The following is a 22,104-nucleotide window of genomic DNA, read 5'->3' on the forward strand; positions in this document are numbered from 1 at the left end:
ACGTGACCACGGTCGAACGGAGGTCGTCACTGCGGTCTGGATGTCGTCACTTCCGCCTCATGTGTTTACAAATAGAAACATTAGACACAATTCAATAGAAAGGCATCAAATATATAGATTTTTCATTGGATAAACATATTTTATATAAACAAATGAAGAATGAGTCACTTTAATTGAAAATATTTTTAAAGAAAATTTGTTTGCCAGGACACACTTGTAAGAGAGATTATTAATCTCAGTTTGGCTCCCCTGACTAAATAAAGGCTAATGAAAGTTTAAATGAACAGACTGTCAACAGGACGACATTATAAAATGCAGCCAGTCTACATAATCTCCTATAATACTTCAATATGAACAGTATAAAAAGGGAAAGAGGAATAGATCAATAAAATAAAGTGAACATTTTTACATCTCCTTCAGTTTTTTTTTTTATGTATTGTCCATAATTGAAATGTTAAACCAGCGATCTGCACTCAGGAGAGGCAGAGCGTCACCCCTCCACTAACTAGGCTGTTTACTCCCAATAGAAACTCCTGCACGGAAAATCTGTCCATCAAATCAATCGCAGGATGAAAATTGTTTTAAGAACCATGCTCCAAAAAGAGGTTACAACCTGTCCCTGTGTTGTTTCATATTAGATTAGATGTGTGGACGATATACCGTGGGAAAAGCTTTGACGTATTTGATTGTAGTTACGGAAACATTTTTTAAATGTATCCTCAAAAGCTATCCTGCTAAAACGTACATAAAAGATAGCTTTAACAAAGATATAAAGTAAGTTTTATAACAAATACCCTGAAAGAATCATTTTGCAGAAACTGTGATGTCACTCACATTAATATCGAAAATCATTTCACCTTTTTTTCGGGCAGGATCTGTTGTTGTGACTGTTTGATAACTTCATGCTGAAAAGCAATTTGCCTGATAAATATTGTATTGTATTGTATGGTATTTCATTAATTGTTCCCAATACTCTGAATTTGCTAAGAAAAAGTAATATAACATTTCAAACATTTTACTTTATCAACAAAACACTCTGACAAACTAAAGGCCATAAAAACAGCAGAATAAACGATATAATGAACAAATAAATCTAATATTAAAAGTTACGGTGATGCAGTACCTCAGTCTGGCCGCAGGCGGCGCGCGCGCGAGTCCAGCGCGTCTTTGAGCAGCTGCAGAGCGAATCAGTCATCAGCGAGCTACAGTTACAGTCTGAGATTACAGTCGGCTAATTTAGACGAAATACACTTTTTAAACTTTCAAACTTCACTCGAAGCAGGAGGAAAGTATTACAGGGAGTTTTGTCCAGAAGAAACGACGACAGAACTTCATTTCCAAGTAAAGGTAAGACGGCTATAGCGGTTTTGTTGAGTGAAATGCGCGTCACGTGGTTTTCTGTTTGCGGACGCTGCTCATTGCCGCTCGCTCGCGTTGTCATTCACTCCTTTTTTACTATCTTTAAACTTATTTTCGTCACTTTCAATTCATTTGCTGTCGGTTTGTTGGTGAGTTTTACTCACACAGGCAGTTTTATTTGAACTTGACGGTAAACAGACCGGCTTTTTAGTTACATTCTGCCTGACCTGTGTTACGGATTAACTGGGGTCCTTGTTAATTGTTGACCACTTTAGCGTTACGTTGTTGCAGTTCATCACAGCAGATAAAATTAAAACACTCACAAAAGGGTACCAAACTTTTAAAACCTTGTTGTGAATGCTGTTATGCGGGGTTCGCCAGGACATTTTCGGATTTCTGTCGTTTTTTTAGCTGCCGCTGTTACAGGAAGTGGGTCACCAGTTAACAGGGAAACCAGTTGATCCGAAACACGCAGCCGCTCGTGTTCATGCGCAACTATCGCTTCTACTGTCAAGCTCTTCGGGTTTCGGTTGGAAATATTGAGAAATTTGTGTATCTAAGGGGCATATTTATAGTAAAATACATATATTTTGGAATTTTTCCCAAATGTTTTCTTCTCTTGAAATGTGTCCACGAAAACACAGAATTACATTCGAATAAAAAGATTTATATTCTGCTTAAAATTTTAATTGAAATAACATTTTAATAGGATTTAATATTTGTTTTAAATATATCAAAATTTTAATCCATGTAAAATGTATAAAGTTGATCACATTGACTCCATAAGTTATTGTTGATACACTACAGTAATTTTTGCTATATTTTAACTTTAAACATGTTTTATAACTCATGAAACATTAATGCATCATAAAAGAAATAAGTCTGGTTTCATCTTCCATTTCAGTTTGAATGTCAGTATATTTATTGAACAAAAACACGTTTCACTAAATGACGTTTACAAGTATAAACACAGTTTCTTAACTTAAACAGCCTCTGAAAGCTTCACAAGCAAAAAAAAGGAAATACTGTTTTTTTTTAATTACTTGTAAACAATGATGTGTAAAATTATTTTGTTGTAACGAACATTTAACAAAAATAAAGTTTTCTAACTTTAACTTTAGTCCCTCTTGGCAGAATCTCCGTTTTTCACAAATATAAAAGAGAAATGGGAAGAAAAGCAGATTTTAACAGACATTTTCCATAATTGCAATGAACACAACATGTACTGTTGTGATTTATGCACTTAAGTTCACTTATCATTGAAATGTTTTTTTCTTTTTCCTCTCGAGGTCGAACAGAAAAAAATATTGAATAAAGTAAAAATATGTTTTTCTTTTTAATGCGAGAAGTTCAAAGGTGGATCAAACAATAAGAGCGTGTCACTGACAGGATTTAGTTTCTCACTCACGTTGTGTCACATGTTTCACACATTTTCCATAAATTTCACCCAAAAGCAAATAATCTGTTTGTGAGCTGTGTATTTTTTTAATTATAACTCCCAGAATGAATTTTATTGATTTGATGTCGATCATTTATCATAATTATCCCGTTTTTCAGCTGATTTATTTACTTTATTCAGCTCTGCTGTGAACTGATTTTATTGACGTTTCACTGAATTCTTTGTTTTTTCACGTAGAAACTTCAGACGGAGGAAAATCGTCCGAGACGCTGACCAACGCCGTCGGTAAGTTCACACTCAAACATTTACACTTTGACATTTGAGGATCCTGCAGAGTTTTTTAATTTGATGCCGTTCACACATATAGGTTGCTCAAAAATGGAAAAACTGATTTTATGAATAGAATTTTAACTAAAAAAACTAAATGGGCCTGAATTAAATAGATTAATAAATAAATGTGTCAATTAATTTTATATAAAAATAAAATCTATATAATTATTTCATGTCCGTGTTGCTTCATGAATTTATTTCATCTGTCAAACTCGCCATCACGGTCAGTGGGCGGATCCTCACGCCTGATTGGTTCCCCTGCACATCCAGTCAGAACAGATCGATCCCAGATCAACGATTGGTGCAGAGCTGGTGAACATATTCCACCACTGGGTGGCGCTAGATGTTAAAATCTGCTCCTGACTCAGTGAAACTCCTCGTTTCTTAACTTGTGTGTGAGGTGGGCTGCTATCACAGGTGTCGCACACTAACACGCCCCCGCAGCAACACATAACAATAGTTCCTATTGCTGCACGACACGTTAACAAAACCCAGGATGAAGACTGTGTCCTGGGAGATGAAGACCTCAGTGGTGAGAGACATTTCATTTACACTCTAAATATTAACATTTCTCACTAACTCATACTAAGTCCCTGCAGATCCTCCGCTAACATATTCTCATGTTTTCAAACTCTCCAGACCAAAGCAACGGGTTTGATTGGCTCAGCTTTAGCCCCGCCCACTGACAATGACAGATCAAATTAATTCATGAAGCAACACCAAACCATGAAATCATTCATTTATTGAGAAATAGTGTTTTTTCTTTTACATAGAGCGGATTGGTATTTTAATGAATTATTGACATTTATATATTTATTTCCAGTTGTAATGATTTAATGGTGTATTTGTTTAATTTTGGCACATTTACATTTTTTAGAAAAACTAAATAAATAAAATAATGAAGGTGTCTCATTGTCATAGTTTACATTTAAGAGACACTCAAACCTTTTATTTCCTCCTCCTGAAGTTAAATCAGATCAAACTTGTTTTAGTTCATTTAGGATCTACAAACTTATTTTTACTTGCTATAAATGCCACAACAATTAAGTAAACTAATCTGAGATACGTCGACCGTTTGCTTCCAAGCTTTAACTTCCTGGCTGACGTCTTGAGACGCCGTCTATTCCAACAGCCCCGCAGCATGATGCTGCCGCCCCCGTGCTTCACAGTGGGACCGTGTTCTCAGGCTTCCTCCAGATGTTCTGCTGTTTTCACAAACTGTTCCTGTTGTCCTATGTGGGTTCAGGATTGTTTCACCGGGTAACGACTGTCCTACCAGCTGCAGGCTGTCCTCACTGGGTCTTTACCGTCCCTTCGTCCCCCCGAGCGGGCTGATGGCTGGACGCTACTCTTGTGAGGAATTGTTTGAACAAAACATCCCCAGGTGTGTTATTAACTCAGATGGTGTCACTTAACCAATCAGAAGCTTCCAAAGCCGTGACATCATCACTGTTTAAAGACACAGTCAGCAATAAAACGTGTAGGTGAACTTTTGACTTCAAAGAAAGTAAAATAAATTCATATCGTTGTGGCATTTAGCAAATAGAAACAAAGTGAAACCCAAATTACCTAAAACAGTTTTAATCTGATTTCACTTTAGGAGGCGAGGAGGAAAAGGTTTGATGCACTGAAGTCAACGTCTGCTTTCAACGGAGTTTAACATCCTTACTGGAGTTTACACTTATTCCCATAAAACAAATAATCACTTGTAAAGAGATTTAACATTTTAAATAAATTAATAATAAAACACAAACCAAGCAGTTTTAACTGTTATATTTTATCTGGTTTCAGCCTGTTGGGGGCGCTGGAGGCCATCCCAGGGAACTACAGGACAGGTGAGCACACACGTGAGCACACACACACACACACAGTCCGGAGTTTCTGGACTGGAAGGAAACCAAACATTCAAACTCCAGACTGAAAGGCCTCAACTGGTGTTTGAACCTGCAACCTTGAGGTGAGAGCAAAACCACTGATCCACCGTGCTCCTTATGTTTGTTCATCTGTATTTAATAGAAATATGTAAAATTATTTTAATGATCATTTGAACCGGCAACCTTCCAGAGCGATGAACCACTGCACTCCAGTTTAAGATACAAAAAGTCTCAAATGATCATTAAAATAATTTTACATATTTCTATTAAATACAGATGAACAAACATAAGGAGCACGGTGGATCAGTGGTTTTGCTCTCACCTCAAGGTTGCAGGTTCAAACACCAGTTGAGGCCTTTCAGTCTGGAGTTTGAATGTTTGGTTTCCTTCCTCTCTGTGTGTGTGTGTGTGTGTGTGTGTGTGTGTGTGTGTGTGTGTGTGTGTGTGTGTGTGTGTGTGTGTGTGTGTGTGTGTGTGTGTGTGTGTGTGTGTGTGTGTGTGTGTGTGTGTGTGTGTGTGTGTGTGTGTGTGTGTGTGTGTGTGTGTGTGTGTGTGTGTGTGTGTGTGTGTGTGTGTGTGTGTGTGTGTGTGTGTGTGTGTGTGTGTGTGTGTGTGTGTGTGTGTGTGTGTGTGTGTGTGTGCCAACATGTTTATTTTTTAGGTATAATTATGTGTTAAATAATACATCAAATAAATACTTTATATGAAAACATTTAATTTATTTAATGAGTCTTTGACAGTTCAGATGACTTGTAATGAAACTGCTCCCTCTGGTGGCAGACAGGTGTCACTGCACCTCTGAAAGTCTCTCCCTCTCCAGCAGGATGAAGATCTTCTTCCATCAGCTTCATCAGCTCAAAGAGGAGCACAAGTTCTGTTTGACAGTGGGAGGGACGGCACAGCCCCTCCGACGGTCTCTGGTTGGAGTCCAGGCGACGTCTCAGCGTTTCTTCCAGGTGAATTTGCGCCGGGCTCCTTCCTGCCCCGGCTTCTTCCTCTCCCTCAGCCTGGGGTCAGAGGTCAGCAGGCCGGCTGCAAGCACACGACAGGAAACACGTTCAGACAGCGACTCGTTGAAGTCACAGGTTTTAATAAATGATTAAAACAACCGACCTTGTCTCAGCGCCTCGCCGTCACTCTCCGACACAAAGCTGAGCAGCGCCCGGGAGAGGGCAAGCCGCAGCGCCCCCACCTGGCTGGACCGGCCGCCGCCACTGACGGTGCACTCCAGGTCGAAGCGTCCCAGCACGCCGAGGAACTGCAGCGGGAACATGAGCTGCTCCCTGGGAGAGGAAGAGGAGGAGGAGGAAGAAGAGGAGGTAATGAAAGAACGGAGCGTGGCTGAATGAGTGTGAGCCATTTAACAGATAGCGAATCAAAGGCTGAGCTCATTGAGCGCCAGCATGGCTGACTTCTCACAACGCCTCTTTGACAATCTCACATATTACAGAGCAACTCCTGACTCAGCAGGAACCGGATCACTGTGTGTGTGTGTGTGTGTGTGTGTGTGTGTGTGTGTGTGTGTGGTGAACGGCCTGTGGCTGCTGACAAAGTCAATTGTCACCTCTCCGCTCCAATTACAGCCCGTCCTCACAGTGCGTGACAACAGCGGCGCCGGACACACACACACACACACACACACACACACACACACACACACACACACACACACACACACACACACACACACACACACACACACACACACACACACACACACACACACACACACACACACACACACACACACACACACACACACACACACACAGAGAGAGTCACTGGACTGTGTAATTAACTTAGTACAAGGAGATAAATAAAACCAGGAGATGCTGTGAAGAGTGAAAAAGCTGCTTTTTAATTTTTGGCGGCGTTCAGACTAGGACACATCAGCCGGCGCATTTTAAAGCAGCTTCCTGTTTCCTACCTGTCCTGCAGCACGGCGAGGGCGTGCACGTAGTCCCGCCCGTTGATGCTGATCCGTCCGGAGCCGCTGTCCCGCAGGACGACGGAGGCGCTCGATGTCTTCCTGCGACCTGCAACCGACACCAGAACGGTGAGTGGCGTTTTTACACGTCAACAAGTTTCTCTCTCTAGAGAACGTTGCTTCACTTCCTGTTTGTCTCCATCAAGCAGGAAGTGGAACTCACCCTCCGCCCTGCTGAAGGCCACGCCCGTCTCATCCCTCTCTAGCTCCGGCGCCGCCTGCTGGGCGGACTGCGCCTCCAGCTGCCGGCGGTACTGCATCACGAATTCCTCCTCGGTGGCGCCGTACGGCGCCGACAGCAGGCGCTGCATCAGCTGGATGAAGTGGTCGTACTGCGGAGGAGGAGGAGGAGGACACACGTCAGAGGGACGGGGACGGGAACAGGAAGTGGAGAAGTGGCAGCGCGAGGTCTCACGTCTTGAGGCGAGATGTTCTCCACCAGCGCCACCTCCAGCTCCACCCTGGTGAGCCAGCGGCTCGTCCCCGGAGCGCTGGAAGAGAAACAAGCAGCAGCGTCGCGTCACAGTCGTCAACAACAACAATAAAAATGTCTGAACGACGCGTTGGACTCACATCAGTTTGGCGTCCGGAGAGAAAAGTCCTTTTGCTCGCAGTCGGTCCTGATACTTCTCCACGTTCAGCAGTTTATTGAAAACCTCCTGAAAGTACAGATAAGTACTAATAAGTACACATAATATAGCGACACACATCCAGAGAATCACACTGAAGGCAGGAGGAAGTGAGACTCAATTTTACATCAAAGTATTTTCATGTGACAATTTTCTGCTACTAGTTTATTCATTATTGTTGTTTCTCCGTCAACGACTTCAATACCTCATTTTGTTGTAAACATTAGTTAGTTAGTTAGTCAGTAAAACTCAACTTCAGTTTTAATAAAATGTGCTCAGTCATGCAGCAAAGTTAAAGTGTGTAACAGATTAAATATTGCTCTGAGGAATTAAATATGAATCATTTTATTCTCTTGAAAGCTTCATCTGGTATCAGGTTTAATTTTGCACTACCTAATTCTTTAAACTTTAATTTTATTTTGAAATGTGGATATTTTTAGGAGCAATACTCTGAAGGGATGTACTAAAGAAATGTACAATAAATATTAAAATATTACAAGAACTCCAGTAAGGAGTTGATTTGAGGCATTTCTCTGCTGGACTGTGTGTAAAGTGACCGAGATGGTTGGAGTGAAGAGCTCCTGCAGCAGTCCAGGGGGGTTTGATGCTGGTCACATCCTCCTCCTCCACCTCCTCTTCCTCCGAGCTCAGATCCCGTCAATTATTCTGCACATGTTTAATTCCTGGTTGATGGAGGGAAGCTAATCCGCTGCCACTCCGACCGGCTGCCCGAGAGCACGACGAGGGACAAAAAGCTATTTTCTGAGCAGAAAAGGAGGCCGGAGGAGGATAAGCAGGACAAGTTCGCTCACTGAAGGTCCGACAAAGGCCGGCAGCAACTGGCCGCGTGTGGAGGAGTACTCAGATTACTTTCTTTAATCTCACAAAGTGAGAGATGCTGCGTTTTGTCAGCTGGTGCTCTGAGGAGGCACATCGGCAGCTTCCAGGGCTTTTAAGGTGACATCAGGGGGACTTAAGGGTATTTTAAGAGTTTTTTTAAGAGCTATCAGGGTACTTCAAGCTTTAAGGCTGGTTGGGGGATTTAAGGGGGACTTAAGGGTATTTTAAGAGTTTTTTTAGGATGTTGTTAGGCCCATGTCAGGATTGTATGAGAACACTAAAAGGAAGGTTTTCAGGGTATTTTAAGGTGATGTCAGAGTGACTTCAGAGTATTTTAAGGATATTTTCCAGGTTGTTTAAGGGTGCTGAAGACATGTCAGCATGACGGTGTTTACAGGAGGGTTTAAGTGCGTTTTAAATACGCCAGAATGTCTTTATTAAGAATCATCAGGATGGTTTCTGAATATTTGAAGGATGACTTTACCAGTTGTATTTCAAAGAGTTTAATATATTAGTTGTTTCTTGTTTAGTTTAATCATCACTCTATTGGAGTGCTGTTGGTGTGCTGGTACTCACGTGCATTAAGGAGTAGTACGGCTGCTTGCCGGTGTAGAACAGGAAGTGGAACGGCCGTCCGTCTGGACCCCACTGGACAGCTGGACAGAGAGGGGACACAAGCAGCTCGTTTCAGAGTCACTTCACACATCCAGGGGTGACTGAGGGGGCGGGGAGGTCAAAGGCCAGAGGTGTGGGAGACGTACCTCTCTGCTTGGGGAAGACCTCATCAGGATGCTGCACAGACAGAGAATTTACAGTTGAATTAGGATTTAAGTGAGGCGACGTTGAACAAAGCTGGTTTCACGTCCAGATTCAGGATCAAACAAAAGAGAAAAAGCAGGACAAACCATGAATATTGGTAGAATATCAGAAAAAAGCCAAATACCTTCATGAGGGGCCGAGCTTTCTTCTCGAACAGGCCGGAGGGGAAGAGGTAGGCGATGCTCCTCTGAGGGTGACACAGAGAAAAGGGCAGAGTGAGCGAGGAGTCCGGTCGGCGGAGGACGGCGGAGGTCGAAGTGACACCGGACGAGGCGCCAGCTGCCGGCGGGTTCAAGGAAAGGCGAGGAGCGGCTCAAGTTCTGGGTTTGCTGACAGCGAGCGGAGGACGACGCGGACGTCCCGCGGTTCACGCCGAGTTCAGCGTCGTCCGACAGTGTCATTAGCGGGGCTCCAGATGGCGCCGTTAGTCCTCCTCCTCCTCCGCTCTTCAATTAGCGAGGCGGCAGCAGGTGCAGCTCGCAGGCTGCCGCATTTAAGGTTGTCAAATCCTCCAGAATCAGACAGAAACAGCCTCAAACCTCCTCCTGCATTAATGAGACTCGGGGACACAAAGATCCCCGGAGCCGAGAGTCCCAACGTCCCAACGTCCCCGAGAAACAAAGACACACAACCACAACCAACACCAACTCTTCTGGAGACGCGACGGCGAGACTCAACGCTAACTTCACTCCCAACTTCAGCGTTCACACCTTTTCTAGAGGTATGACGGGGAAAATAGTGAAAACACAGAGAGCTACCACGTTGAAGTGACGCAGGTTTTCTAGATCGAAGGTTCAGACGCTCTTTCAACAACTTCTCCCCAAAGTACAACTTCAGTTTGTGTTTCAGGATTCAAACACAAGGTGATTCTCAATATCAACACATTTGCAGTGAATTTCCATCTGTTCATTTTTGACTGAATAATAAATTAAAACCAAAATATCACCAAAATAAAAGTGGTTTCGTATTTTATTTGTTAACAATTCTCAGTAACTATGAGGTGCAGGGAGGCACCGAGTCACCTCGGGTTACTTTCTACAAAAAAGATGAATCTGAACTTTTGCAGGTTTTTCACGACTGAACTCTGATGAACTATAATGACGTAGATTAAAAGCTCTTAACTCACTAAATCTCCCGATGCCTCGTTTCTTCACTGTTTAGAATAAATCTTATTATTATTCACAATCAAGTGCTTCAGATGAGACAAAGTCCATTTGTTGGTGTTTGAGGTTCACTGAACGAGACGTAAAGTGACAATAAAGTGTGGAATCAAACAAACTAATGTAATAAAGGATCTGACAGCTTCGTTTGGTTCCAGGAGAAATTGGGGCTCTGCGGTCGGCGTTCATCTCTCCTGTGGCGTTAAACATCCGTCTGATTTGTCCCGCCTCTTTTCCGCCGCCGCCTCGTCTGCTGGCCGTCGCTTCGTTTGTCACAGCGCCGCGCCGACGGCTCACTTCATTATCAGGCAGGAAATCGAACCCAGCGGAGCCAGAATCTCGAGCGATCGCGTGTTTGAGGCGTTTCTAATCACAACGATGCGGTGGATTAACGCCGCGCTAACGAAGCTCCACGCCGCCGCTGCACATCACACGTTAAGACCGAAGACGTTTTCTCAAAACCTGACGCATTTTCATGTGATCGTCAGCAGGAAAGGAACAAATATATATAAATAAATGGAAAAGAAACTTTAAAACCCATTTTCTGATCATTTCCAATCAGTTGGATTGAGGCTGTTTCTGGACTTGAGGCCGTTTCAGCTGTTTTACAGATTATTTCAGAGTTGATTGAAAACAGGTCGAGGCATAATTTGAGAGAACAGTAGAACCTGTGAGTAGAGGACCCGGTCAGAGGGACACCCCGTACTGAGCCGACACGTCACTGTGTACACACACATGTTTAACTGTCAACACGCCGTGGTGAGGAGACAACCTGCCTGACGAGGACAACGGACAGCTTTTCCTGGCAGATTTCAAGCTGAGCGACACGGAAACGGCCGAAGTACTTGGGCCGGACCTGATGATTGGAACATTCAGGCCGCGGGTGCTATGTGATTGCCTCCATACGACACTCCGGGTTCACGTTCATGCGCGTAACTTAAGATATTACTATAATAACCTTTAAATTTATGCACATAACCTTTACCAGTCTGGTCCACTCAGGATGAAACTGGACCGTATGTGGGCCCTGAAGTACATTAAATCTTATTTAATAATTCTCTTGTATACATCTTATATATATGTACTTATATTGTTTACATCTTGTATTGATTCAGTTATGTGCTTGGATTTTAGGGCGCCCCTACATTAGAGCTTTTACTGTACTTGGATTGAGGACAGGTCTTAAAGAAGCTGTTTCAGTCTATTTATGTCTGACTTATGTTTCTATTCCTGTTCCAACTTGCTTGAACAGGACAAATAAAATCAGCTGAAATGATTGGAGACTCATTAAGTGCTGAATCAAGTCAGCTTCAGGAGAGACATACTGACCACTTATAGTCCAAAGTTTACATTATTTTGATCCTAGTTTGAAGTTCTTAAATGACTCAGAAGCTGCATTTAATGACCGCCTGGACATCACTGTCCTTTCATTTAAATTTTTTTTTTTTATCATACAGCCACATACTCTTTACAAATACTAGTAATATAATACAAATACTGAGGCTGTAAAGACCAGACATTTATTTGTGACTGTATTTACTGTCACTCACACACAGTACCAATCATCCTGCTGTTTATTTAATCAGCATCTTGATGAGAAACACCTGTGAGGTGGAGGATTGTTTTTTCACATTTTAACTCTTTAATTCTGAATACAAGTCTGTTTGTGAGGCAAAGGGATGAATTCGTGCTTTAAAGGTCTTTTTTTTTGGGAGGGTAAATGAATATATTTATATTATGTCCACATGCTACACAACAGTAGTTTTTCTCTGGTGTAAACAACAGTAGGAGACGTCTCCTCTCATACATGCGAAACATTCTCAGCTCAGGACTCACATCAATATCTTCCTGGGTGAAGTTCTCCGGGTTCTCCCCCATCATGTTGGCCAGGTGTCTCTTCCCGATGTCAAACTCCTCCACCTGCTTCTGGATGAACTCCAGGGTGAACTTCTCCGGTCCTGCAGCCGCCAGGTTCTTCCTGTGGAGGACGGCGCTCACGCAGATCTGCAACACAAACATTCAAATAATAATGTCATTTGCACGCACGTAACGTTCACCCTGATGTATAACATCGGAGCCGAATGGGAGATACACCTTCCGTTATCACACCCGGACACATTAAATAATCAGACATTGTCGAATAACGAAACGGGACAATGTCAAACTTTAAATGAGATGATTCTCCATGGGAGTTTCGGCTAACGTGCTAACACAGGGCGCTAGCTCAAGGACGCAAGTGCGATAGCGTCGCGCGTCATTTACGGGAATTTACGAGCAGTGAAATTCAAACAGGGGAGAGTTTATGAAAGATAAAGTCATATATATTTACCTGTCGGGTCAGCTGCGCCCTGAATGTGTTTATTCCGGAGCTGTAAGTCCCACATTTCCCCAGAAACGAGCCCACAGCACGCACACGGGACGCCGCCATGATGGCCGACAGCACGTGATGTCGAGGGTCGTAACGTCACGGACATGCGCACTGAGAATAAAATTAAAATACAACTAATTGTTTTACGATAAATCATCTTAAAAATGAAATAAAAATGTTTCACATGCTTAGAAATTAAAGCAAAAAATTAAACATTATTATTAAATTATAAAAAACATTTTTTTACCACTTTTTAAAATGTATTTATATGTTTTTAATTTAGTTTTTCCACCAGAATTTGAGTGAAATATTCAGATCAAACCTCTTCGGAGTTTGAATGTTGCAAATGATGGCTTATTCAATTATTATGTATAGCATAAAAACATGATTAAGTATAAGAAATTAATATTAAAACAAGAACAATAATGATGACTCTTAATTACAGTTGTTTTGTTGACTGTTTATTGTTTTCTGTTATTAAATTCATGCATGAATGTAAAAAAACATGTTATTTGTGCAGCTGAAATCAATACAATTCTTGGAAAAGTAACGTGTACATATAGATAAATATTACTTCCAAAAGTAGTAGTTTTACTGTTTCCTGAAAACTTTTTAAAGCAGCAACACATAAAAGTGCGTAGTGTTGCTTTGTATTTACTGAAATAATAATTAGTTACATGGAAAAGTAAGTCTTGGCAAACAACTAGATATCACTAGAATAAAAAAATAATTGCAAAATTAGTGATGACACTCTTTTTTTCGTAATTGTTACGAGGCATTTTTAACATTTAAGTTAAACAACTTTTTATGACTTTTTTCATTTTATTCCCGACTGGTGAATTTAATTATCGAAACGAAAACGGGGCATTTTCATTCCATTTTTAAAAGCTCTACATTTGTTTGATTCTGTACAACATTTTTTGCTCCAGGTTCATCCCACACCTTCTATTTTCTTAGTAAAACAGTTCGATGTGAAGATTTTTATTTACTTGTCAATTCAACACCTTAACGTTCCCTAACATTAATGCTACATTATCATGTGATACGTGGTGGTTTTAGCTGCTGTGTCGCGTTTCCACGAGGTTCTCCGACGTGAGCTGTGTTGTTTACAGATCAATGCTGTGTGTCTTCACTTAGATTACTTTGACAGAGTTGGAGGAGGAACGTGGGCAGATTAATCAAAGTGAAGGGGCACTGACTCCCGGCCCGTGCCAGTCGATACGGCCGGTGCCTAATTTGCCCCGGGGAGGGCTGTCGTGGGGCAGATGATGAACAGTGTTTGCCCCTTCCTTTCGCCACGAGCGTGCTCCTGCTCGCCAAGAAAAATAGTTTGGAGCCGTGGTCTCTAATTCACGGTGGGGGGCGAGAGGCGGGACATCCATCATCCGTCTGCCGTGGCCGGCTCCGACACGCCGGCCTCTCCTGCAGAGAGCGACGCCGCCTTTTAGCACTCGAACGCTAATGTGTGCGCACACCTTGTTAATGACACACAAACACTGGCAGCCGCGGTGAAATCAGTGAAGCCAACGACAGAGGAAAGGCTTCATGTCTCGGCGCCGATCGGGAGGAGCTGGCTCTGGTCCAGTGGAGGGAAGCTAACGCCTATTTAATGATAATGCTACTTACTGTTTGACATCGTCCGTGTCTCCCAGGAATAAACAGGAGTTTGGTGAATTAGTAACAAAGGAGAAAACAGTGTCAAGAATTGCTAATACTAAAGCTAACACACAAAAGGTAACAGGCTTCGCTTTTGTTTTACTCCTGCTAATGCTAAAGTTCAGATTGGGCTTCGTACGAAGAATAGAGATGTTCGTGCTAAAGCTAAAGCTGGCAGTTAGCTCAGGAAGCAGGACAGTGAGAGACAACAACTTCTGCTATTGCTAAAGCTAAAGCAGGCTCAGTAAGTAGGACTTCAAAAGACTGGTGCTAATGCTAAAATCATTCTTGTAGTCAAGACCTCCTAAACCGATTCCAAGTCAGGACCAAGACCAGAGCGTCCCAAGACCAAGACTTTAGGGGGCCGGGACCAGGTCAAGCCAAAAGACCCAGACCAGGGTATAACAAGACCAAGAGAAGACCAAGACTTTAAAAGGCTGAGATCAGGTCAAGACCAGAACATCCCCTGACGAGGTGGGACAAAGTCAAGACCAAGACTTTAAAGAACTGAGACCAAAGCAAGACCAAAACCAGAGCATCCTAAACGAAAATTTTAATTGGGCCGGGACCAGGTCAAGCCAAAAGAATAAGACCAAGGCCTGAACATCCCAAGATCAAGACATGTCCAAGACCTTAAGGGGCCTCGACCCGGGTCAAGACCAAGGCCTTGATATTGTGAGGACCGCTCTCTCGTACTCCCACCGGGCCGATATGAAAACTCCTGGTTGTGTCAGTGAGGTCAATTCAACAAAGAGCAAAGAGATTCCTGCTTGTTTTGCTTCTGCTAAGGCTAGGCTAACAGTTGGCCCGGCAACGTGCAATGGGAGAAATGGTTCCCGGTCTGTTTTGGGGATTCGTACCAGGGGGCTGTAGCTGGCTGCCAGGCTTTCAGGAGCTGGCAGCGCTCCAGCTCCTCCAACTGATCTCCATATGGACAAACGGGGGAATCCTGCACCGCGTTGAAAGGAAAAACGCCACAATGGGCGACATTGACCTCCTCTCAATTTTCCCGATCCCCAGATTGAGTGACATCCTTTTAATTGTACGACTGAGCAGGAAAATAATGGAGGATATCACACTGTGGAGCTCTGCCAAGTCCGATCCTCCCCCCACTGCCTCCTCCCCCCTTCCTAAGGATGGAGAGCAGGAGAATTGAGGGCTTATAATACCAGCGAGTTGAGGCTTTGCTCCAGTCATCATTTCCATGCTGCTTTACGCTGATTCCCTAATATCCTTAGCGCCGTGCGTAGGGATAAGCCCATCGTGCCGAAACATGGCTGTCATGCCTATAAACCGTTCACGGCTCTAAAGAATCCATTATGGCTGCTCCACAAACATGGGGACTCAAAGGGCCACTTTGCTCAAGCTCATTTACTCCTTTAAAGCGTATTTATTTACCCTCGGTGCAGCCGTGGTGGAGGGGATCTCCAGCACGCCACAATACATCACAGCAGGTTGTAGCGACGCCGTATTTAAGTCTAAGTGGTCATTTACACCATGAATCATGCAGACCGGATTTAATGTACTTGGCTGCATTTCTTCTTTCTTGTCTATTTTTTATTTTTTTCTGTTATGATGCACGTGTTGATCTTCAGCCTTAATGCGGAATCTAAAGAGGAAGTGAGCAGACTGGACTTATGATTTCTGTCTGTATTCTGGCTCATTTAGCAGCAACAATTGTGTTTATAGTAAATAATATTATCAGTAAATAATAATCAGTGGGCTTGGTAGGCACGGCCGAATCTGCAGCTATGACGAATGCTAATCTACACAGTTATCGTGATCACGACCTGTGTCAGCAGCCTATGCTAATGCTAAAGTGAAAGCTAATAGTCAGCTGACTGAGCAGGTCGAACACCATTTTAGTCTGTTTTTGTTTTGATTTTCACTCCAACGCCGACTCTCCAGCCTCACCGTTCAGGTTTTCCACTGATAGCGCCATGCTACCATGTGCAGTTTGCATTAGTGTCAAGGTAACGCCTTCAGTGATCATAGCATGAGGTAAACAGCCTCGCACACAAACGCACACACTGTGGATGATCAACAGGTCTGGTCACTGAGTGGAAATTAATTTGCCTCTGGTAATGGATAGAGACGTTTCGCTGAGATGCGTAAAAACAGCTGAGGAGTCGGCGATGAGCTGCTGGAATCAGCCTTCATCAACATCAGGATAATCACAAAGCACTTCTGGCAGTGCGTGAAATGAACGCAGCGAGCAACAGATTGGGCGGAGGCCATAGATGTCTGCAGACATTAGGACGCCTCCTCCTAACAGAGAGTCCACCGGGGGGGGGGGGGCTCACCTGAACACACTCACAGAGCTAACGCTAACGCCGCTGCACACAAACAGAGGCCAGCAAGGACCAAGCTCAAACAGCTGCAATGAAATAAAAATAAGACGGGTCATGTAATTGAAGTAAAGGCAGAAATTACAAAGATTTCACTGAAAAAAAAAACACAAACTTATGAGATCTTCCAAAGAAAAACTCCTTCAGCGCCTTCAAAGAGCAGAAAAACTAAAGTTTCCTACAACAGCAGCCTTCAAACAGATGTTACAAGTTAAGATTTCCACTAAACTGCTTCTGTTTGCACTCAGACTGAATCAACTCGCGTTAAACTTCATAACTACAAAGCTTTAACTTTATTTCATGATGTTTTGGATCTTTTTGTCACGTCACACACTTTGTTTAGCGCAGCTCTTTACATCGTTACAGTTGGTTGAGTTGTTGGTTGATATGTGGTTGATTAGTTGAATGGTTGGTTGGTTAGTTGAGTGGTTAGTTTGCTGGTTAAGTAGCTGAATAGTTAATTGGTTCATTGTAATCTGATTGGGTGGCTGTTTGGTTACTTGGTTGGTATTGATAGTTTCGGTAGATCAATGCTTTGTGGGTATTTAATTAGCCTGCAGTCACACTGGGGTTGGGGGGGGGTAAAAACGGAGGGGGGGGGGTGGGGGGGGGGGGGGTGTCCCGGGTGTCAATCCCTGTCGTTCCCAGACTTTCCTTCCCTTTTTCTCACATGGAACCACTTTGGAACCCCCCCCCTTCCTCCTCCTCTTCCTCCTCCTCTCTGTCCTCCCAGACAGCAAGCAGGAGGCAGGATTGGGTTTCTCCTCCAGCTGAAGGTTACTTCAGTCCATCCCTGGCATGAAAAGATGACTATCCACCCCCCCCTCACCCCCTCACCCCCCAACCTTCCCCCATGCGACTCTGTTTTCAGGTGAGAGGCTCGGGGAGGAAGGAAACTATTACACGAGGGGTGAAGCTGAAGCAGGAACAGGATCCCAGAAACATGAGAACTCTGGAAAACGGACGGGAATGACCCAAGAAAAACTTCCGCCGCCCTCCTCTCACCCTGAGTGTTTCACATATCGATCCCTGAGGGCTCCCTGAAGACTCTCAGAGCTGAGCAGGGGGACGTCCTCATGGGAGCGTGCACAGGGGCGCCCTCTTCCTGCTGCAGTCTGCATCATAACCCAGCTTTGTGCGGGTGTGTCCTCTCGGGTCCTCCGGTTTGTTGGTCGGATCCAAACCAGCAGCAGCTGTTCGCATGTCTTCGTCCGGGAGAGTTTTATTGAATGGATCTGAGGAAGTCCATGTTTTTTCATTTGGTTTTTGTCCTCCAGCAAACTCTCGCGCAGTCGCATATCTAGCCTGATCACAGAGTCACAGCCGAAGCTTGTCAACGTCTCTACAGAAGTTACAAGCAATTTTTTGGGAGATGAAAAATGAATATATGAAGATTTCACCTGAAAAAATCTCATATTAGAAAAACAGTTTTCCTGTGTAGGACTATACTAATGTATTAACTTCCTGTGTACGACTGTACTCATGTCTTAACTTCCTGAGTACGACTGTACATGTGACGACGAGTGTTTTGCTCTTCAGCGGCTGACAAACTGCCGTGGTGTGATTGAGCTGAAAGACTGATTGCTGGGTTAATATCTACCATTGATCTCTTCATTGATCATTTGTCTGCAGTTAATGACTGTGACCAGACTGATTTTAAATAATACGTCTGCGGGGTAGTAACCTGACATCAGAGGGGGGGATAAGCATCGGAGACGCAGACCGCTGGGAAAAATCAGCCGCAGGAAACGAGACAATATTAAGAAAAAAAAAAGGTTCAATCTCAGAGCTTTTTTTTTTCCTCCTCCTGCTGATCAGAAGAGCTGCAGACTACCGCTGGGCTCCTTAACATCTGGTCGGGCAATTTAGCCCGCTCCAACGACTGCAAAGGTTAAACCACTAAAATCTAATATTTGCCTGGAGGGGGTCAAGGCACCGCAATTACAAGGTACAATCGGCGGGGCTAATCAGCTAGTAGCGGCGTACCAGGGGCTCGGCTGGGCAAATACGCCCTGATCAGAAGCACTGTTCTCTGCCTCTCCTGTTTACTTATTAAACCCTCTTCTCATGTTCAAGGGCCCCTCTGCCCCCCCCCCGAAGCACAAGGGAGTAAATTTAGCTCCTTTTAAATGGCCCCTCCATCCACCACCCCCCCAACCCCTCCCCCTCCTCCTCCCGTGTTAATCAGTATCTGCGGCCTTTTGTTGTGAAATGATCTCAAATGACTTTGCTCCAATCTGGCAGGCATTAACACCTCGAGAGGGAGCAGGGCCCCACCCAGCGGACCCCCGAGGAGGGAAACAAAGTGCAGATGTTTCTTAATAATTCAGGGAAGTCCCTCAAATTAAAAAAATAAAAATAAAATAAAAAAACTCTAAACACTGAGCAAATTTTCTGAAAACTGAGCACATTTTTTGGGTGATATATGGCTCATTAATTCTTTAATCTATAAAAAAATTGACCATGTTTTTTTCCCCATCAATTTGGAAAAATAGTTATTTAAAAAAAAAACTCCAAAGTTTATCAAGTCAACAACACAAGTTATTAAATGTTTGGAAAGTAATTTAACTTGTCAATTCCCCTGCAATTTTTGGTTGAAATTAATATTTGTGTGAAATTACATCAGATAGCTTTGATGGCATGAACACCTTGTGAAGGAGTGGGGCTCCACCCAGTGACCCCTCCACCCCGCGGCTCTCCACCCAGTGACCCCTCCACCCAGCGGCCCTCCACCCAGTGACCCCTCCACCCCACAGCCCTCCACCCAGTGGCCCTCCACCCAGGAGGGAAACCAAGTGCAGGAGCAGCGTGGATGTGATGAGGGTCCCATGAAGGAAAGAGTTGCTCCTGTTTACAGCGTCGCTCTTTGACACACATTTCCTAATTGACTGAGTATCAAGTGCAGGATTAGTGTGTAATAGATCAGAACTGTCTTTTCTACAAGGCTCCAGGAACAATTACTGGTAATTAAATATGTGCCAGTTACTGGAAAAGATAATTATGTCCTTGGTGTATAACACCAATTAATTACTTTTATTTCAGCGCGCAAAGCTTTTAAATGCCGGCGGAAGCCATTGGGATGGCGCCCGTGTTTGAGTGCAAGCAGCCTGCGTGTTTGCTGATGTGGAGACGAGCATGAAGGCGGCGAGAACGTAAACGCTTCAGATCAGAATCAGGCTTTTTAACCAGAAACGCTCCCAGGAACGGAGGAGCGGCGTTCATCTTCTGCCTCCATCTCATTTCACTCTTTCATCCGTCCTTTACGTCCGGCTGTGTTCGGTGGATTTTACTTTTAACGGCATTTGTGATTTTTACAACATATGTTGATTTTTGTTTGTTGGTCATCAACTAACTAACCAACCAACTAACCAACCCACCATCTTGTTCTCCTTGTCGCCGGTAGAAGCCACCTCCTGAGTTCTGCCGTGCTGATCATTAAATGGGTTGCTTGGTTCACTGGTTAGTGATTCAGTCAGTTTGGCAGGTTTGAAAGTAGAAGGTTAGTTTGTTGGTTAGTAGGTAGGAGAGGCGCCAGAGATCAGAGCTGCACTGAACCGTGCAGGTATTTCCACAGTAGCTCCTCCGAGGTCACGGTGGTGATATTTGTACTTCTCTGTGCTGCGGGAATCAAACACTGACATAATAGGCTGAATGAAACAGAGAGTGGAGCGGGGGGGTGGGGGTGGGAGTGGGGGGGTGGGGTGCAGAGCTCAGCTCGCTCCCTGGCTAAGAGGATTGGTCAGATTGGATGCTGAGCGCTCCGTCTATCCTCACACCTTCGCTCCCTCTGTACCCTGAACTCCTCACCAGAACCACGATAGCGGCACCAGATTAGCAGTAAACCTTCCCTTCGCCCGTCCGCATCCCAAAACCTTTGAACGCAAACATGAAGGCCCTCCTCTTAATCTCATATCAGAGCGGCCTGCAGGAGAGGTGAGACTGTACGGATTAGCAGAGGTCTCTAATGTCTAACCTGGAAATACCTGTGGCCGATCATTAGTAATCTATTACATCCAGAGGCTGGGAACGGTTAGACTGCAGGCTCCTGTGAGCCCAACAGGGCTGATGCTACTTTTCCACCTCCTTCCTCTGGCTGTGGTTAATGAGACACAGAGTCAGATGGCCCAGCCGTGCTTTCTCTCCCCTCGCTGCCTCCATCCTGCACACACACCTTCTTATCTGAGGAGTCCTGCACCGACGGCTTAATCCACGCAGTCCCCTCCAACCGTCACTCAGCGTGTCCGCATGCACGCTCCTGAAAGGCTGCGTGCTAATCTGTCTGTGCCTCGGTGTTGACGTGTAAATACAACAAAACCGCAGTGTGAGTGTGAAGGTGAATTTCTGAGCGTGTTCGGTTTGACGGAGAATTCCTCTCGTTATTTCAGCAAAAATCTGGTGTGACGATTCAGGAGGTGGCAAATAAATAAAAAAAAAAAGATCCTCGTGTGCTTAAATGTTAGTGTGTAAATAATTCTGCTGCCATGTGCAGCATGTGAATGACCAAACTCACGGTGGAACATGTCTGCATGTTTGAAATTTAGAATAAACCCTCAACAACCTGACCGTGGTGTTTTCAGGCCTGAACGTCGCAGCTTGTGCAGACGCATTAACGGACCTTTGTATGGGTGGTTTTCATTATGGGAACTGAAAATCCGGTCCTGGAAAACCCAAATCACCAAGTTCTTCATCTGTTGATGTGTGTGAACGAGACGACATTGCGGCTGCAGCAGGTCACTGGGACTCGGACCTCGGCTCTTTAGACCCACATGGAGGAGCTTGTGCACTTCGGCTTCACAACAGACTGTCGTCTTGTTTACAACATTTAGACACTGAAAGTTGAAGAAGGTGAACAACATGACTTGTGAGGACCTATTTATTGCTCTGAACTGTTTGAACTTCTCCTTCCGCCTCCTTCCAGCTCATGCAAGTACATATTTTCGGGAGAGTTTCTATTAATGTCTAACTGGTTTTGGACTGGATTCAAATGAGTTACTGGTTCTTCTATTTTTGACTGGATTCAACCTGCTGTTTATTTAGAAGTCAACTTCTCCACATGAAAATATGCGGACGCTGGATAATTTGTCATGTGGGAAACTTACTTTTCGCTCCAAAACTTCCAACTCCCAAAAAATGCTAAACGCCTGGTGCAAGGGTGCACGCTTGGTGGAGTTGGTGCGTGAGCCTTTTGACTCAGCAACACAAACACATGCTGCTCCTGTGTTGCAGCAGCCGTAAACAAACAAAACATTGCTTTGCAACAAGCGGAGAGATCGTCTCCTTCCAGGTCGACGGTCAGGGTGAAAACACCGTGCACGCTCACACAGACACTGCTGAT

General features: G+C 44.1%; 1 protein-coding gene across 1 annotated transcript; it reads right to left on the bottom strand.

The window, feature by feature from the left end:
• Positions 1-5,658: 5,658 nt before the first annotated feature.
• mrps9 (mitochondrial ribosomal protein S9) lies at positions 5,659-12,843 on the bottom strand. Its single transcript, XM_080493266.1, has 11 exons — positions 12,727-12,843; positions 12,234-12,401; positions 9,362-9,424; positions 9,180-9,210; positions 8,995-9,074; positions 7,523-7,608; positions 7,365-7,440; positions 7,113-7,281; positions 6,890-6,998; positions 6,076-6,245; positions 5,659-5,994 (listed from the first exon to the last, which is right to left on the bottom strand). Exons 1-11 carry the CDS (start codon positions 12,823-12,825, stop codon positions 5,903-5,905), a joined length of 1,143 nt encoding a protein of 380 aa, XP_080349392.1. The 5' UTR covers positions 12,826-12,843; the 3' UTR covers positions 5,659-5,902.
• Positions 12,844-22,104: the final 9,261 nt, after the last annotated feature.

This window comes from Lipophrys pholis (assembly GCF_963383615.2).
Source record: "Lipophrys pholis genome assembly, chromosome: 23".
NCBI lineage: Eukaryota > Metazoa > Chordata > Actinopteri > Blenniiformes > Blenniidae > Lipophrys > Lipophrys pholis.

Bases quoted from the DNA above. Each gene is read 5' to 3' on its own strand.
- mrps9 (XM_080493266.1), bottom strand. From the start codon at position 12,825: ATGGCGGCGTCCCGTGTGCGTGCTGTGGGCTCGTTTCTGGGGAAATGT. The intron at 9,425-12,233 runs GTGAGTCCTGAG...TGTCACCCTCAG, and splicing joins TCACCCAGGAAGATATTGAT to AGGAGCATCGCCTACCTCTT. The intron at 7,609-8,994 runs GTGAGTACCAGC...CTGTACTTTCAG, and splicing joins CGTACTACTCCTTAATGCAC to GAGGTTTTCAATAAACTGCT.